This window comes from Cornus florida, unplaced genomic scaffold, assembly GCF_030987335.1.
Source record: "Cornus florida cultivar Cherokee Brave unplaced genomic scaffold, ASM3098733v1 CherokeeBrave_3.0.0_Hap2_Chr10, whole genome shotgun sequence".
In the NCBI taxonomy this organism is placed as follows: Eukaryota; Viridiplantae; Streptophyta; class Magnoliopsida; order Cornales; family Cornaceae; genus Cornus; species Cornus florida.
Window position 1 is genome coordinate 66,844,636 of NW_026775580.1, and position 20,687 is coordinate 66,865,322.

Genomic DNA, 20,687 nt, shown 5'->3' on the forward strand with positions numbered 1-20,687 from the left:
TGAGAAAAACATGTTTCTCCTTGATGATGATGAAGGGGAGAAAATGTATTTTCTTAGTGAAAACATGATGGTCTCTAATTACAAGAGAATGAGAATCATCATGACTTCATACCTCAAAGCATGCGATTTGTGGGATGTTGTTGGAGAAGAGCCAAAGAATGGCATGTCCAACAAGCTTCATGAAAAGAAAGAAGATAAGGCATTGGTAGTGTTGCAAAAGGCAATACATCAAGAAATTTGGGAGTATTTTGGAGAGTCCAAAACTCCAAGTTGTATTTGGAAGATGCTCGAGACCATCGTTTCCAATCATAGAGGTGAATCACTACCCATGGAGTATTGGGTACAATGCTTTGAGAATGATGAGTTTACGAAAGATGATTATGAAAGTCTTGAAGACAAAGTTGTGGAGAATGAAGAGGTGTATCGTGCAAAAGAAGTTGAAGATTTTGGAGATTCAAAAGTTGAAGGAGAATTTGAAATGGTGAATAAGGAAGAGGTAAGAAAAGGTGTTAAAGAAGAGATTGAAAAAGTGAAGGAGGATGAAGTGAAAATAGAAGATTTAGAAGAAGGAAGTGCTAAAGAACAGGCAAAAGTTCAAGTTGGTGAATTAACATCTTCAGGTATGGTTACAAATTCCACCTTGAAAGAAGTTATATTTGACTTATTTGATGAAATTATTATTTCTTCATATTCATCAAATAATGCTTATTTTGTGGAGAATGATGAACTTCTCTTAAAGAAAGTTGTTCCAAAGAAGTATGAGATTGAAGCCCAGGATGATAAGAAATTCTCATATTATTTTTTAAAAAATAGTTTGGAGAATTTTGTAATTGATACAGGTTGGGTGAATATGGAATTATTTTTTGACTCTAAAGAAGAAGTATATGTGAAGTTGAAGATCTATAAAAAATTTAAGAAGAAAAAAGATCGGTGGTGTGCTTGTATAAAGAGGATGATATATGATTATACATCAAACAAGCATTTGAAGAAGTTTCACAAGCCTTACACATCAATGGAAATGGCCAAGAAGATTGAAGCTATTGAAGGAGGTGGAATTGAAGATCAACTATCGAACTTTTGATCAAGCCCCCAAGATTAATAAGAAGGTTTTTCAAGTTACAAAATCAAGTTTAAAGGGGGGTGTTGAAAATAAACTTGATTTTAGTATTTAGTATTTTCAAGTATTTTTGTATTCATGATGCATGTGTTAATTTAGCATGTTAGTGGGTAGTAAATTGTCTTAGTGTGAGTTAAGGTTATATAAAATAAAGAGTCATGAGAGTTAAGCCTAACAAATACTATGTTAGTGGGAGTTATACATATTGAAGATTATGTTAGTGGGAGATAGGAGAGTTATGGACATTTAAATGTAATGGTTACACATACATATGTGAGGCCTATATATTCATGTACTCTAGTCAAATAATATATCAAGTGAAATAAGAAATATTTTCCTCCATTTCTATTCTCTTCCAAATAGTATAGTGTTGTGTGTGTAACTAGGCCACTATTTCCAACAAGTTATGCATGTTTTCATCTTTTACAAAGGGCTTGATATCATATCTCTTTACATCTTGTTCTATATTGTTTTGGAATGTATGCTTTACTTATCCCATTTGATATTTGATGTGAGTTGCTAGTGTGGCTTTTCTAGTAGGTTTTGGCTTCCAAGTTTGAGGGAGACCTCTTTTATCATGGATCATTGTCGGGCGTCATAAACTTTTGCCATCACGGTATACTCTTTTCATTTCTTCCATTGTTCTCATTGCACATTGAGGACAATGTGCAGTTTAAGTTTGGGGGTAAGGTAACCTTGTTACATTCTACTTTAAGTTGAGTTTTAAATGCATGATTGAGATTTGAGATATATTTGGCAATGATTTCGAACTTTTGAAGCATAGTGCCTTTAAAAAACAAGTTGTTAGAGTCTAATACTTCTTGTATGCTCTGAGATGCCATTTAGGGGTCAATTTTAATTTTTGACATCATGTTTGCTTTTGTGGTACACATCATCTTGTTGATTGAAAATGCTTTGAGAGTTGATTCTAGAATTCTACATTTGCACTTGCGCACACTAGCATTCAATTTGTGCGGTACATGCTTAGTTGATTATTGTCTTAGTTTATCCCAATTGAGCTAGTATGTTTTGAAAGCTTTCATTCTTGATAAAATGACCTTGCAGAAAAGAAATAAAAGCACTTACCAAAGTTGAGGAAAAAAAAAAAAAAAAAAAAAAAAAAAAAAAAAAAAAAAAAAAACTGCATTCTTTCAACATGTCAACTGATTAAAAAGGAAGACAAGGAAAGAATGTAAGATGTATGATTAGTTTGAGTTCGTAGTCTAGCCATTCCGAGTCATTACGCCCTTAGGAGTGTCTTTACACTTAACGCCCTAAGATCATCTGGTTTGGGAGTCGTTGGCTCAACGCTTGTTACATGGGGTGATTAGAGAGCTTAAGGAACTTGGACATTGCACATGGTCATACATAAAAAATAAAAAAAAATAAAAATGAAATCAATAAAAAATAAAAAAAAATGTTTGATTGAATAACAAGGTTCATTCAATGTCTTGATGTCTGGTACTATATTTGTATGCTAGTTTGAGGGTAAGGCTATGCTAATACTTTGATTTGCTAGGATAGCAACACATTTTGATGCCGGTTCACTCAAAAAGGATGATAGAATTGATTCAATTTGCATGATTAATTGATTGATGTGTGGAGGACCATTTTTGCTTACATGATGTTGAAATGTTGATAATAGCTTAGAAATGGCAGAATTTGCATACTTGAGGTAGTCTACTTTCAACACTTGTTTAATATGTGACGTTACTTCTCAAGTAAGAAAGAGCTTTTGATGTTTGTGGGTACCATTACTGGAAACCCTCACGAGACTTCACTCGTCCACTAGGGGTATCCTAGGGGTTTAAAAGGCTTGTTGCATATACTAAATGCAACCGTGATCCCTACGAAAGTGGTGTTATCTTTATTTGCTTTATTAGTTCATAGTTGTATATATGTTTGTTTTATTTCCATGCTTTAGTTCATTGCTAGGGACTAGCAATATTTAAGTTTGGGGGTGTGATAAGTGCTTAAATGTTGCACATTTCAGCACCTAAGCAAGGGTATTTCAGTCTTTGCATCTATTTTAATTTCATGTTTTAGTCCTAATTTATGTTTATGTGTATTTCAGGGTAATAAAGTTAAAATGAGCTAAGAACGGTCCATTAAAGCCTTTTTGGAGTCAAGCAAAGATATTCAGAAAAAGTTCAGAAAATGACAAAAAGAGGTCGTAGCCCATCGCTCGTATAGTGTGTTTATTCTTCGAAAGCGGTCAATCTCCGATCTTTGATGATGTTCCCAAAGATGAAGAAGCAAACTAATGAGCTCGGGGCCAAAATGGAGCTAAATAGGGATTAAAGGAAATTTCCAACTCTGGGGGGATCGATCCCCCAGGGTGGGGGATCGATCCCCTAGGACTTGGCAACATTACAGATTTTTCTTATTGTTTGGGCTTATTTTGTGAACTATTGGGTTTTAATAGGGTTATTACTTAAGGCCCAGTGAGCCATTAGTGTAGGGTTAGTTTTTATTTTATTTAGGAGAGAGTTTTATTTTTTTATTATTAAGTTTTATTATTTTTTTCTGTACCGGGATATCACGTTCTCTCTGGGGGAAAAAGGAAAAGCTAGGGTTTGAAGAACATTTTTACAGAGGCTTTGTCTACAATTGAAGGAAGAAGAAGAAGGAGCCAAAAGATGGAGATGGAGCTTGTTGACACCGTGATCATCTTCTCCATGAGCTAGTTCTTCACTTAGGGCTTGGATGAGCCCTAAGTTCATGTAACCCTAACCTTTGTATTTCTTTTCTTGGGGAATTATTATGTTGTAATTAAATTATATGGCCTTGTGATTTCTTTATATATACATGCTTGATTTGATAAATTAGGATTTGTATTGATGAATTCTTCCATTGAAATCTCCAATTGATTGTATGTCTATGTATGATTAATTAGGGATTTTATTCTTCATTAGATGATTAGAACTTAATTCTTTCATTAATTCTATATGTGTGATTGCTTTATGTGTGATTGCTTTAGGATTATATTCTGCATTAAATACTTCTTGTAGTTGTGTTTAGTGATGGCCATAACATGATACTTATTTGATATAATTGTCAATTAATTTGATGGATAAAGGCTTAATCTTGATGGGTTGTTCTACAAATTAGCTTTCTTGTTATTAGTTAATTGTAGTTAAGTAGGCAATTTGTGCTTGATTATGTTAATCCATGCTTCTAATTACAATTAGTATTATTCTCTTGATTGATGTGTGCTCTTATTTGATACATTTGTGAATGTGTATGGTGGGTTATGACGTAGTCTTGAATGGGTTTGACACTTTAGTTTAATTGTCATTAAGTAGACAACTCATTCTTGATGTTGATAATCTATGCTTACAATTGTGATTTGTGATGATAATATGGCTACATCTATAATTACACTAATGAATTCCCCATTAATTGAAAGCATGTGGTTAATTGCATGAGCTTAGTGGTGAATCCTAACCCTAAGACTCTCTTCATATCTCTTTAATTCTTAGTTTAATTTAGTTGCATTGTCATTTCTATTTCATGCTTTCGATTTCTAGTTTAATCACTTCACCAAAAATCTTTTTCTCTCTCTCTATCTTTCTCTCTCTCTCTCTTGTACAATCTCATTAGCACTAAAATCAAGTTTAATCCCAACACATGTTCAATCCCTTGGGTTCGATCCCTTCTTACTTCATACTACATAGTATAAGTGTCTAGCGGTTTATAAATGTAAACTATGATGCCCGCTTGATACCATTTCCAAAACCAAAGTGTTGTGCATTATTTTGTGCACACGCTCAGGTCGCATCAGACAATGCCGTGAACAAGAATCCCAAGAAAGCCCCATGAAAATCACAACTTAACCTCAAACCCGAACTCAAGAAATGGTCAAAAATGGATTCTAATAAGGGTGAAAGAAGCGCGTAGTCAAGACAAACACAAACCGCGAAGGCACTATGACTTTAAAACAAAGGGAAGGAGGTTTAAATGAGAGTAGAAGGGTGGCAGCCCCCCTTGGGCGACCATGGAAGATCCAGGTCGTGCATGGAGAGAGGAGAAGATTACTTTTTGACTTTAAGTCCCCCTATTTATAGAAAATCTCAAAAAGTGGCCCGAACGGGTCCCGACGGGTCTGGAAAAGTAAAATTTGAGCATACGCACTCAAACGGCAAAACTCTGTGAACGAAAAAGATTCAAAATGAGAAAATATGAATAACGGAACAAACGACATCAGAAACTGAGTCCCGAACAGAAAGTTATGCCCCGAACAAGTTCTGCGGCAACCGGGGTCAGAAACTCTGAAACTAGAGAAAAACGACCAGAATGGAATTCTATGAGTACATGACTCGACAAAAAGTGAAAATGAATCCCGTACGAGGATCCATGCTCAAAACAAGGCATTTTTGTAATAACTTTCATTAATTGCACAATGACCCATCCAAAAAGTGAAAACTGCACTAATGATCCAGAATGAAAATATCTTCCAAAAATATTTTCTTAAAAACTCTTGAAATAAAATATCTTTAAAAGATATTTATGAAAAACACTCCAAGAAAAGAAAATAATTCCAGAGAACTTTGCATCCATGCCCCTATGGACACTAGGAGCAACCAAAGTACTTTCTTGCAAAAGTAAAGATACGTATTTCATGGAAACCACTTAGAATGAAGATACGTGAAGTCAAAAACCAACTCCGAACACAAAAAGTGAGGTTACGCCAACAAAGTGACAAACGGGGAAAAGACAAAATAGGAAAAAGGACGAAATAGGGAAAATGACGAAAAATGAATAGTGTCAAAAAACGAAAAATGTGGAAATGACTCGGTCCTCAAAGGAATTTGTCAATCCAAAGAAAAGAGTCTCAGAAACCATTTTCGAGCACTCGAGATGACACTAAGCAACGAGAAACTAAACTCAGAAAAGAAATTTCAACGAAAAAAATTCATCCGTAAAATTCTGAGGAAAAAGGAAATGAAGTAAATGACCGGGTCATTACTACCTACCCTCCTTAAAGAGATTTCATCCCCGAAATCAGGAACATTCCTAGAAGAACCGAACAAGGACCGTACACAAGGTCACACCAAGGAATAGATCATAAAGTACCCAAGGACAACTCCTAAGGTCTCAAGATCAACGAAAGGACACGAAACCACGAACCGTGAGACACCTCTCCAACAAATTGACATACTAACCCAATGTCAACCACCCTAAGGAGATCAAGGCAACTATACATCGAAACAAGGAACACAACAAGAAGCAACATGGCAGCACTAATACCGACTAGAACCCGCCCACAACGTACCTAAGGTGTAGTAGCATCCACAGTGTCAAGTGCCCGCCCACACTCACATTATTAGCTAGGTAATGCAAGGTAACATCGATGGCAACTAGCACTTGCCCACGCACAACCTGTACGGTAGCATGACAGTATAAAGCCCTAATTCATCACCTGCCCCCAACAAACTTACCCATGAAACCTATCGACACAAATGACATCAATGTCAAAATGATCATTACCAAAAGTACCACAGAAACCAAGCATTCTATGAGAGTTGCGATATGGTCCAAAATGTCCGGCCGAACCATTCTGGCCAATCCAAAACTCTGACAACAATGTCATAGGCACCGCTACGCTTAAGACCTTAAATCCTCAATACTGGAAAAACTAACAACCACAAGTCTCAAAACACTGTTGTCAACCACACCAGTCACAAATCCAAAGCCTGACAAGTCTATGCCTTTAAGCCAATGGATCGGACTTTACAAATCGAACAACATCATTATCGCCTTAGTCACAATGACTCCCAACAAGACAATGCACCTAAAATCCTCCACATCATGCTAAAGCTGACCTACTACAAGGCTACGCCTAAGAATCAAGACATCCGATCAAGCTCACACACACAATCCCGACAACCAAGGTTATACAACCCCAAGTTCAGTACAGGAATAATAAAATAAATGAACTAATTAAGCAATTAGTCATGAAACATATATATATCTATACAAGTATACATTCACAAGTATACTAAGAAATATCAAAATGGAAATACAATATATATATATATATATGCACAAGTATACTAAGCAGTACTACATCCATGGTAGACAAGTATATGGCTCAAGTATTCTAAACCAAAATGAAATGAAATAAGCAACGTACAAGCATACTAGGTACAAGTATACTAAACGTAATAAAAATCCATGCACCAAACAACTAAACACATAGTGTACAAAGGCAATTAAGTATGCTACCTATCACATAGGGGTCAAGCATCAGAGACACGCTACACATCACCTATGACGCTAGCATGACAAGCAGATATAGTAAATAAAAATACATCACCTATATCATCACATAACTACCAAATAGTCACATCCCCTAACATATTTCTAAGGCATGCACAAAACAACAAGGCATATAAACATATAAGAATGACTATGCAAATAATAATCCCGCAAAATCACAAGCAAGAAGGGATGAAATGCCTCTCAGAAAAACAAACTCACTAAAGTGAATCCCCAAAACCCGGATGAGTCAAATCCCTCATAGCAAGGAAGTGAATTACCTCCTAGAATGAACACTAAGGTTCCCGAAACAAAGAGTCTACAAGTCTTTCCCAAGACTGGCTCAAACACAAGGTGGAATCCTAATGTCACACAGGATAAAACCACCACTCTAAGAAGAAAGGGCACGGGAACCTCGCCGTTAAGGCCTACGAAGACAAAACTTCCAATCCCCAACGAAGGACTCGAGTCAATCCGACTCGTCATCCCATGACGTTAGAAACAAGACCCCAATGACGTCACCACATTAAGGTTACCACGAAACCCCAAGAGATAATGCCCTAGCATCAATCTCAACCAACCAAGCTGGAACAACCCACAATGCCTAAACAAGACATAAAAGTAAGAAGTTGACACGTAACATAGCAATAGACTACATACTCACACAAGTAGTAAGGTCATATAAGGCATGTCAATGTATGCATCATACTATCATACTAAGAATAACAAGTACATGCAATACGTTAAAGTAGACAAACATAACCAACATGCTAAGCAGACAAGCGTAAGTTAATATGCTAAAACAAACAAGCATATACAATGTACTGAAACTGACAAACATATACCGTATGCTAAGGCAGACAAGCACATACAACATGCTGAGATCTACAAGTATATGCAATGTACTAAGGTAAACAGGCATATGTATCATGCTGTGATAGTTAAGGTAAACTTCAAAACATACGTCTACATAAGCACGTAAACAAGTTATCAAGAAGCAACTAAACACATAGAGCATGGCAACACAAGCATGATATGCACCTAAAACCCATCGTCCTAAGGTTTTTGAACCTAGGAGCTCTGATACCACCTGTGACGACCCTGGATTTTTCAACCCAGTCTGTCCTGTGATGAACCATAGTTTGACCCGATAACGGATCCGAAATGTGGAAGCGAAAATAGAAAACAAGACTCTAAGAAGTTAAAGTGACCTTCCATGAGGTCGTGGAACTTAATGAGAACTGATGCGGAAGCAAAGATCAAAAATATAACAAATAAGCCCCCAGGGGCAAAACAGTCATTTCTGAAAACTATGGACTCGGATGCTACCGAGCACACCGCTGGAAGGAAAACAAAAAACTAATCAAGATGGACTCAAGAATCGCATGATTCGGAGTCCGGACGAAGGAGATATGAAGCTCCAAAGTCTCATAAAAATCAGACTTTTCGGTTTAAAAATCAGTGCGGCAAGGGTACTTTACAAGGGGTAAAATGGTCTTTTCAGACAAAAATAGATCCAACTGATCAGACCATTAGATAGACTAGGAAACATTAATGAATCTAGACTCAAGAATCACTTGATTCGGAGTCCAGATGAAGAAGATATGAAACGTCAAAGTTTCTAAAAAATTAACTTTTGGGTTTAAAATCAGTGCGGCAAGGGTATTTGACAAAGGGTAAAATGGTCTTTTAAGATAGAATTGGATGCAACCGTGTATACCGTTGTATAGACCAGCAAAAACTAATAAACTTAGACTCAAAAATCACTTGATTTGGAGTCGGGACGAAGAAGATATGAAGCCTCAAAGTTTCAAAAAAACCAAATTTCTGGGTTCAAATCTGGGCAGGACCTGCACAGATTTTTGGACTTCAAATGTGGTTTTGAGGGCTTAAACCACATTTTTTGGCAAAAAGTTGTGCACAATCCCCCCCCCCCCCCCCCCCCCAAATCATGTTTTCTACATAACCATGTCAAGAGAAGATTTTATTTTACAAGTGAAACACCCGAAATGCTCCTTAGATTAGCACTTTTTCCGGAAAAACCTGGAACGCACCAGGTTTTTAGATTTGCAAGTTGTTTTCGGCATCAAAACGATTTTTTTTGTAAAAACACAGAGAAGAAACCCTCCCCTAAAATCATGTTTTCTACTCAACACATAAAAGAAAACGAAAAAAATGCATTGTGAAGTACCCAGAATGCCCCTACATCAGAAAAGGGCAAGAGGATTAAAAAGCTACTATATGCATAACAGAAAGCTGAACTTTACGTGGGATTTCCAGCACCAAGGCGACATTTTCTGAAAAAACACAAAGAAGAAACCCCCCCTAAAATCACATTTTCTAAGTGACCATGTCAAGGCTGGAATTTATTTCCCGAAAGAAAATCCCAAAATGCCCTTAAACCGGATTATGCAACAAAAATGTGAAATGAGTCCATAGGAGGCTCAAATCACAAAGGAAAGGGTTTTTCTTAAAAACGACCACGCACACAGACATAACTTACTTATTAGGACGTGCTACAATGATCCACAGTGTAAAAATACCGCCGATGCAAAATCCGACCCCCCAACGGGCAAAAAGGCAAAAATGAACAAGAAAAGGGAAATTTGAAAACCAAAATTATCAAATGATTTCAAATTACCATTTGGCGCTTAGCCACACTTTAAACATGATTTATAAGACCCTATAAAAGAATAAAAATGAAAATACCACACCCGATGCAAAACTTATGAAGCAATGACGTAACATTTTTCAATATTTTCATAATATTTTATGAAATCAAAAGCTACATAGGAAACAAATTAGATGTCATTGACCTATGGCCTCATCTCATACATGCCAAATACATTGTAAAGAGTGTACTTATGTACACGTTACATGATTTGAATCAAATATACACATTTTGACATATAAGGCTACAAGTGGCATTTCAAGCCAACTTTTACAAGAATTGAAACCTTCAAGGCTACAAATCATCCAAGCAATATGAGAATCTCAAACCTTCATTCCTGTACCTGAAAAATGTCCCCACTACGTGGGTGAGTAACATAAAGCTACTCGTAGGAGATAAGCATGCATCGACCTAGCATTTTACAATTCTATTACCTTAAGGTGAAACATGTTAAAAGGGCTCATGCCACCTAATGTCTATGTCAAAATGAGACTCAGGGATCATCCTAAGCTACTTATGCAATTGAAATGAACAACGACATACAAGTATACATGCTCAAGTACACTAAATTGTATTAAAACATGATACACGACATACAAGTATACATTTCCAAGTATACTAAACCATATTAAGACAAGTCATGCAATGTCTAAGCATATGTACACAAGTATACATTTTATATGGAAATCTCATAAATCAAGTATACGAACAAAAGTATATTAAGCTAAAAGAGATACGCCTAAAACAAGTATACACGGCACAAGCATATTAAATGAAATTTAAACTCACGGAGCAAGTATACAAGTTCAAGTATACTAAGTAAGATTCAAATATCCAAAGCAAGCATCAATTCTCAAGCTACAAGTAATCCATGATTAACAACTTGAAATTAAATGCGAAATCAAATAGTGGAAAGACTAGGACATGCGGTCGCTAGACCAAGCAAGTATTTTCGGGTAATTACGACTCACAAGGTACTACCTAGTGCGCACTTATGACTTAGAAAACTCTTGTCTTCGTATTAGAGCCAAACCCTAGCCATCACGTGAAATATGTCCTTACAAGCTTCCCAAAATCATTAAGTTCTAAACTTATACCACAATCAATAAGTTAGACCAAACTTATATCAAAATCAATCATGCATAAAACCATATTCCATGCACAAATAAGGTTGAATCCATACAAACCATGTCCTAGGATTCAGGTTTAAATAGCATATGACATGTCAAGTCTCCAATATGCAATTATACACAAGGAAAAATATTTTACAACAATTGAATCACATTACCATCCTAAGCCACAAGTACTAAATAAGTTTCAATTTAGTAACAAGCTTTCAAGGTAAACAATTGTAATATTCTAACAAACTATATACCAACACAAGATATATTTAAACAAGCTTTACAAGTCAATGATATTCTATACCATGCTATGTCCAATTACCATTTTAAGAGGCCCCAAGTACTAATTCTACATCCAATTAGTAATATGCTCACAAGGTAATTAATTTCACTACATTAAAAGGGATTTTCAACCTAACATGAAAAGTCTCTAAATTTTATATTAATCACGAATAAACTCAAATTAATATATGTTAAAGGACATAGCATAGTCTTCACATATATTATACCCAAAATCAATTTAAGTGACTACAACACTTAAAAATAAAATTAATTAAGCTAATTAATTAATTTTCTCTAGATTTTCAAACATATCTAAATGCCCTCAATTTAATATATGTTAAAGAACTCACCAAGGCCTACTTTAATATCACATTACAAGTTGATTCCATACTTGATACAACTAGGTAAATTAACTTTCACAAAAGATAAATATTAAATAAAATTTGCTATTCTTATTCAAATAATCCCAAATTAGTATATATCAACCACCATACCAAGGCCTAAATTTCTAGCATCCCACAATTTAATTCTAAGTTGCCTAGCATCATGAGAATTAAATCTTAAACAAATAAAATAATTAAATTAAATTCTATAACTTGAACAAAGCCTGCTCACAAGTTGTATATGCTCATATAACAATCCATACAACATTAATATAACCCTAAAACGTCCCCTACCTCAATTTGAGATGAAAATCTCAAAAGCCACCTAAACGAAACGGCTCCGAATCCAACAAAACTTCGGGGTTTTGTCGGGGACAACGCCGTGAACAAGAATCCCAAGAAAGCCCCATGAAAATCACAACTTGACCTCAAACCCGAACTCAAGAAATGGTCAGAAATTGATTCTAATAAGGGGGAAAGAAGCGCGTAGTCAAGACAAACACAAAACGCGAAGGCACTATGACTTTAAAACAAAGGGAATGAGGTTTAAATGAGAGGAGAAGGGTGGCAGCCCCCCTTGGGCTTCCATGGAAGATCCAGGTCGTGTATGGAGAGAGGAGAAGATTACTTTTTGACTTTAAGTCCCCCTATTTATAAAAAATCTCAAAAAGTGCCCTAAACGGGTCCTGCCGGGTCCGAAAAAGTGAAATTTGAGCAGACGCACTCAAACAGCAAAATTCTGTGAACGAAAAAGATTCAAAATAAGAAAATATAAATAATGGAAGAAACGGCGTCAGAAATCGAGTCCCGAGTAGAAAGTTATGCCCCGAACAAGTTTGGTGGCAACTGGGATCAGAAACTCTGAAACTAGAGAAAAACGACCAGAACGGAATTCTATGAGTACACGACTCGACGAAAAGTGAAAATGAATCCCATACAAGGATCCAGGCTCAAAACGAGGCATTTTTTCAATAACTTTCATTAATTGCACAATGACCCCTCTAAAAAGTGAAAACTGCACTAATGACCCAGAATGGAAATATCTTCCAAAAATATTTTCTTAAAAACCCCTGAAATAAAATATCTTCAAAACATATTTATGAAAAACACCCCAAGAAAAGAAAATAATTCCAAAGAACTTTGCATCCATGCCCCTATGGATACCGGGAGTAACCAGAGTACTTTCTTGCAAAAGTAAAGATACGTATTTCGTGGAAACCACTTAGAATGAAGATACGTGAAGTCAAAAACCAACTCCGAACACAAAGAGTGAGGTTACGCCAACAAAGTGACAAACGGGGAAAAGACAAAATAAGGAAAATGACGAAAAGTGAATAGTGTCAAAAAATGAAAAATATGGAAATGACTCGGCCCTCAAAGGAAGTTGTCAATCCAAAGAAAAGAGTCTCAAAAATCATTTCCGAGCACTCGAGATGACACTAAGCGACGAGAAACTAAACTCAGAAAAGAAATTTCAACGAAAAAAAATTCATCCGTAAAATTCTGAGGAAAAAGGAAAGGAATGAAATGACCGGGTCATTACACAATAAGATGATCATGCACTTGCAATAAAGGAGGAATAGAATGTGAAATGGGACACTTTTGGTTGCACCAGTTCACTCTCTTCATTGGAAACACCAATTCGATTGTCAATATTTTCCCACTTCTCAAGGTTGTCACAGCGTTAACATGTTCAATTGTGTGACCTTCATTGGTTTTTACAACAAATTGTTGCTTTGGTGGGGCATTTAAAGGCATCTTCCCTTTCTCTCTAACATTCAAAGTACTAGCTATTTGCCTGACTTGGGTTTCTAGCTTAGCAATGGATTGAGAATGGAAATGAAGTAATTGAGTGTTTGCCTCTAGAGTACCCAAAAATTGATCAAACCTTGAGTTAAGGATTTCACCTCGGCGGCTATGTCATTAGAATTGTCAACTTGATATAAGCCGACATTTTTCCTTTCACCTAGAATTCTACAATTTTTAGAGGACAAAGATCAATGCATGGAATTTTCACTCATACTTTCATACAATTGTCAAACATCATTTTCACGTTTATCAAGATAAAAACCACCAATAGATGCATCGACTATTCCTTTTTTATTATCCGGTAAACTTTCAAAGAATTATTGGACTAATTGCCACTTAGGAATGTCATGATGTGGACACTTCCTAAGCAAATCATTAAATCTTTCCCATGCCTCTTGAAACAATTGCCCATCCCCTTGAGAAAATTCACGAATGAAAGTTCTCATAGCATTGGTCTTTGATATCGGGTAGTAATTCTTCAAGAACTCTTGTTGCATTTCTGCCCAAGAAGTTATCGAAAAAGACGTAAGATTGTTGAACCAATATTTTGCTTTGGCTTAAAGGGTAAAAGGAAAAAGTTTGAGTCTCAAAACCTCTTCCGACATGTCCGTGTATTTCACGGTGCAGCATACTTCAAGAAACTCATCCAAATGCTTGTACGGTTCTTCACTTGGAAGTCCATGATAGTTAGGAAGCATTTGAATAGTTTATGGTTTAATCTCATAGTGATGTGCTCTAAATGGGGGCAATTGAATGCAAGTAGGTGCATTATATTCATTTGGCACATTATGATCACGTAAAACAATGGGAAGATTCCCAACCGGTGGTGCTATACGAACACCTTGATGACCTTGCATAATGGGAGGTTATGGAATAAAAATTGGCCGAGGCATTCCCAATGGAATTTGGCCTTATTGTTGTGGTGGAATGAATGGTTTTGGCATGCCTAATGGGACTTAAATGTTTTCATGATGCACATTAGGGTGGAGGATGTCTTGTTAGTTTATATGACCAAGGTCCTCCACATGTTAGTCATTTTGCTCCTTCATTAATGAAATAGAGTGATGAGAACTACCTTTTCCCCTAGGATTACGAACAACCGATTCAAGATGGAAATCAAGTGGGACAAGAGTAAGATTTAATGATCTACGACCATGCATGCACTAACAAAATAAATAACAAGTAATCAATCAAATAGCAATCACTTCGCTCCCACAACAAATCAATTAATAAACATCATCCACATACATTGATCCCATACTCCCATGCTTTGAACAATATGCAAAGAAAAGTAAATTGCCTCAATGCGGGCTCATGGTATATTTAAAAATTTAAGAACTTGCCACCACGTGGGCCAACGATTTAACTAGAGATTAAGTTAGAAAATGATCACAAAGGGTCCTTAAGCAACTTCAATTTAGTTTTCAAGTTTCGCTATGCCTTGCAATTTTTTTAAAATTTCGCCCTTTTTATGCTTAGTTTAGCTTATTGTTTATCCCATTCTCCTTTGCTTCACTTCCTTTCTCAATGCACCTAGCCAATCAAAAACAAACACAATAAGTAATCAAAATAAAATAAAGTAAAGACACGATCAAAAGAGTACTAATTCCTAATTATTTCCAAAACACGGCGTTACCAATTCAATCCTCGGCAACAGCACCAAAACTTGGTGTGGCCCTAGTCATGTCGACCAACAAGTTGAAATGTGTTATAGAATGGCCAAGTTTGAATTTATAAAGTGTCACTACTACCTCTAACTACTAATATAGCTAGGGTGAGTAGGGATCGTCCCAAGGGATTGGGGGCAATGTTAATATGGAAACAAGGTCAGACTAATAGGTCGAGTGATCAAAAAGTGGTTTGATTGGTTAATTAAACTATAATGTAAATAAATTTAATGCAAAGCAATTAAATTAAGTAAAGGGGTAGAGAACAAGAGAGAGGGATCTTGGGATTTACTGGTCACCACTAAACATCACCTTTCTAGATACTTAATATGTAATGAATGAGGGGAAATATATGTTACAACACCAATATGTGTGATTGATTGAATCAACAAGCATGGATGACTAATTAAGTATACATTGTCTAGATAACCTAATGAATGGCACAATATATCAAATCAAGCCATTATTCATTCCTTTAAACTCACAATCAAACACTTTAACAAGCTAAAGAATTATACTACTTGCATTCATAAGTATGGAACATCAAACAACAAGCATGGATTGTCCTCCTTTCTAAGAAAATAAGGCAACTACACTACAATTAAACTAAGGACATGCAAATTAAACTAATTAAATTAAGGTAGAGGCACAATCCATCAAGAAATGAGTATGAACCATCAAACAAATTACAAGAGTATTCCATTAAAACACCATGCCTTGACAATCTCTAGATTCATAGCATCAACACACATAGACATGCATCAATATCACAAAACCAAGAGATAAATACATGAACATCTATTCTAGCATACATAGACATATGAATAGAATAAAATGATCAATTGGAAGTATTAAACAATACAAATCATTGTAAAAACAAGATTCATATATAAATCAAATGTCAAGGTAAGAATTACAACATAAATCCCCTCAAAATACAAAACATCAAGATCTAGAAGGCATGCTTAGGGCTAACTCTAGCCCTAAAAAGATGTTTAGCCACTCATTGATGTAGTCATCCAACCCTCAAGGGCCATCTCCATGGTAGGGTTGATGTTCTCCTCCTTGATGGAAACCCTGGATGAATGGAAGAACTCCCAAATGGTGTGTGTATCTCTCTAAAACTCTCTCCTCTATTCTATTGTTGTATGATGATATATGGTGTAAAAATGACTCAAAATCCTTATATAGATAGCTCCAATGTCACACCCAATGGTCAGGTCTCGTGCACTAGAGCCCCTTTTAATGATTGCACCATGAGCCATCTTTTAACGAGCTGGACTTTGTTTTATTTCGAACTTGAGGAGATTCAATTGATCGAATTCTGATAAGATCGATCGAAGAATGTTCAGATCGATCAAAATGTGGCCGGATCAATCAAACCTTGGCAGTGCCTTTTTGGAATAAGACAAGTCTGAGATATTTTTGGGATATTTTGGGAAAAAGACAAAAGTGTTAGGTGGGGATAAGATCAAAGAAGTTCGATCGATCAAAAGGAAAGTTGGATCGATCGAAGATGGAAATTCTTCAGGATAAGGACAAGAGGTTTGATCCATCTTGGTGAGGCTGAATCGATCACTGAGAGATCGATCGAAGATGGATCTGATCGATTGAAACTTGCTGTTTTCCACCACTTTGCTCCTTTTTGCTCCTTTCTTCCATTCAGCTTGAGATTGCTTCTTTTATGCTCTAATTTGGCTGGATTGACTTATTTTGGGGATAAGCGCCTGAAAAAGGCAATAACATGAAATTAGTCTAAAACAAAAAAATAAGATAGATAAAGGTCCTAGAATACTTGAGCTTAAGGAGTTTAAATGTGCACTTGTCAGCGCTCATCAGGCTCTACTCCTGGGACTTTACTTGGGATGCGAAATTTGGCTACTGTTTGGAATTTTTGGGATTTCAGTGACGGTTGGTTGAAGATGGGGGGTTTAAAATAATATTAATTGACATGTTTAAATTCAGGAAGCATAATTTACATGCATATGCTAAGGATTGGAACAATATGAAATTTTATATAAATTTGCATATGGTTATTTGATGATTTAATTGCTTAAATTTCTTCTAGCATTTTAAATGGATATTATATGATTTTGATCATGTATTAGTAGTATAATATACTCAGTTATTTACCTGATTTTTATTATACTAAGGATTTAATCAGTATGAAATTCTAATAGAATTTGCATGTTGATAATGAAGGATTTAATTGCTTAAAATTAACTGAGTAATTAATATGGATGTTATATGGATTATTTGATGTATTTAGATTATTGCATCAACTGTGAATTTATTTGATGTATTACTTTAGATGTTGCATCATTTATGGATCATATGCATTATATGCACCGATATGGGACGGTAGTATATTAGGGACGGATTAACTAAAAACGTTAAGTCCTACATATTCATGTAACGGAATGGATTAACAAACAAATGTTAAATCCTACATATATTCATGTCAGGTTAGCTGAATCAGTTGGATGACATACCGGATGTTTATGTTATGTTCTGGATTAGAATGGAATATATATATATATATATATATATATATATATATATATATATATATATATATGATTATGATGCCATGATATGAGCTTGAATCCTAGGATCATGGTTAGGGTGCGTATATGCAGTGGGATGCATAGCTGGCTATGATGGTTAGTGGTGTACCCTATTAGGTCTAGGTACTCATGCCCACTTCAGATGCATTTTGCATGTTGCCTACTAGTCAAGTTAAAACGGCCTTGTAGTCCAGTGAGAGTCCCTTAGTGTGTGTGTGTATGTATGTATGTATATATATATATATATATATATATATATATATATATATATACGGACTACTAGTTATTATTGGATTGATTAGGGTATATACATGTATCGGATCTCTGTTTGGATTGTAGTAGAGTAGAACTTGTTTATAGGCCTGACCCACCATTATTTTTCAGGTATTCTCCAGGTGTAGAGGATTGTTCGTGCTGAGCGGGGATCAGTCTACTTCACTCTTTCGAGTTTATTTAGGAGATTCATTTTTATTTTATGTAGACAGTCATTACTGTTACTTGTTCAGTTTTGGATTTTTCTAGGAGTCCACAATGTATGGATTCCCAAGATGTATTAATGGAGGATTAATTGTATCAGAATAATTTATTATTTAATAAAATTTTATTCTGAGGTTTCAATTAATGGATTATCATTTTAGTTTTCTTTCAGAAATTTATTTATTCTTTTTATCTATTTTGTACTCTGTGTTCGATTATTACCTATTCGTTTTTTATATCCTCGGGTATTCGGGCGTGGGCCTGGCCAGCCCGTATCTGAAAATCCGGGGGTATCACAGAATAGCCCACTTATAGTTGGAAATTAGGCTATCAACTGAGGCATAAGTATCCAATTGAAGAATTCCCACTTCAGTGAGCTGTAATTGAGTGACAATTAGACCATTTGGAAGCCAGAAATCTAACCACATCATTGTATCTATGCCAGCCCTCAACCCTATATCTTATAAGACCCCTAGCCAAACCCCTTAACTTTAGCAACCTCTTCCAAAAACCAAAACTCAGTGTAGTTAGTCTAATGGTCCAAATAATCTTTGTTTTGATTAGGTACCTATATGTCCAAGCAACCCACAAATTGTCTTTCTTGATACAAAGCTTCCATATATGTCTGAGGTTTGCAAGAATGTTAGAAAGCTCTAGGTCAAGGAATCCCAATCCACCATAAATCTTTGGCCTATATATGGCTGTCCAAGCAACTTTAGTTCCCCTCTTCCTCATCTCAACACCAAACCAAAAGAAGGACCTTAAAATTTGGTTCATCTGCACAAAAACACATCTTGGCAAAACAAAAAACTGGGACCAATATGCTTGGATAGAGCAAATAATAGATTTTATCAGTATTACCCTACCTACATAAGAGAGAAGCCTTGAAGTCCAATTCCCAATTCTTGAAGTGATCCTTTCAACTAAGGTTTTATAATCCCTAGACTTTATAGCAGAACAAGAGAAAGGCACTCCAAGGTAAGTTATAGGCAAAGAGCCAGCCTCAAATTGGAGAAGTTGTAGTATAGCACCCTTAGTAGAACTGTCTACACTAGCAAAGAATGCTAAGCATTTAGAATTGTTGATAGCTAGGCCAAAGCAGGATAGAAATTGATTAAGGGCATCCAGAAGTGTTTAAACTTAGGCTAAATTGGCATAAGAGAACATCATAATGTCATTTGCAAAAGTAAGGTAAGTGATTGCCAATTTGCTGCATCTCCAGTGGAATTTAAAATATGTGCTAAGGTTAATATGAGATGAAATGGACAATGAGAGCACTTCTATAGCCAACACAAAGAGCAAAGGTGAAATTGGATCACCTTACCTAACCCCTCTTTTCCCTTTGAAGAATCCAAAAAGTTCACCATTAAGAAAGATGGAATAAGAGGCTGTTGTGATGCATTATGTGATCCATCCAACAAACTGGTTTGGAAATCCAAATATAACCAGGAGATCAATGATAAACTGCCAATGGACTGTTTCAAATACCTTCTTGATGTCAATTTTGAGGGTACAATTAGGAATATGTTTGGACTTGTGATAGCCATTAAGCAACTCTTGAGCAAGAACAATGTTATATGTGATCTGTCTTCCTTTAATAAATGCATTTTGTGTTGGACTAATGAGAAAGGGAAGAATGGGAGCAAGCTTGTTTGCTAACAACTTGGATATAGTTTTATAGATCAGGTTATAGCAGGAAATTGGCCTGAAATCATTTACTGTGGTAAGGTAGGGTTTTTTGGGGACAAGGGCAATATAGGAGCAGTTAATCTGAGTGAGTAGCTTTCCTAAAATGAAGAAGTCTCTAATGGCTGCAATAACATCTTATCCTATAATTGGCCAGGAGTGGGAGAAGAAACAAGAATTGAAACCATCTGGACCTGGACTTTTGTAGGGGTGAAAGGATAAAATGCAAGTTTGGATTTCTAAGTCAGTGGGAACAAAAGTAAGGGAGGGGAGAAGGTGAGCAGGTACTGTCTTAGAGATAAGGCATGAGAAGGAGGACATACCTAAGTACTATATGTAGTTCTGGCCAAGGATGAATTGGAAATGATCAAGGATCTCCTTTTAGAGGTCTTTGCCATGAATTTGATCACCATTCTGATCCTCAAGAACCATAACTTTCCTTCTATTTGCTTTGGAAGTGAAACTTCTCATGAAAAATGGTGTATTATGATCACCTTCCTTGAGCCAGTGAATTTGGGATTTTTGTTTGTAGAACATTTTCTCAGCAAGGCTCAATTCAAAGAATTTAGAGGCTAGTTCCTTCTCATTGAGTCTCAAAGTATCATCTGATGGATTCCAATCCAAACTCGGTTGGCATTATGAGAGT

The 20,687-nt window shown here is 35.9% G+C and overlaps 1 protein-coding gene across 1 annotated transcript in view; it reads left to right on the forward strand.

Annotated features, from left to right (window-relative positions):
• The first annotated feature begins 328 nt into the window (after nt 1-328).
• Nucleotides 329-20,687, forward strand: part of LOC132277748 (glycine-rich protein 5-like) — a 28,769-nt gene continuing 8,410 nt past the window's right edge. Inside the window, exon 1 of the mRNA XM_059779597.1 lies at nt 329-620. Coding sequence (XP_059635580.1) covers nt 329-620 — 292 coding nt within the window. The remainder of the gene's footprint in view (nt 621-20,687) is intronic.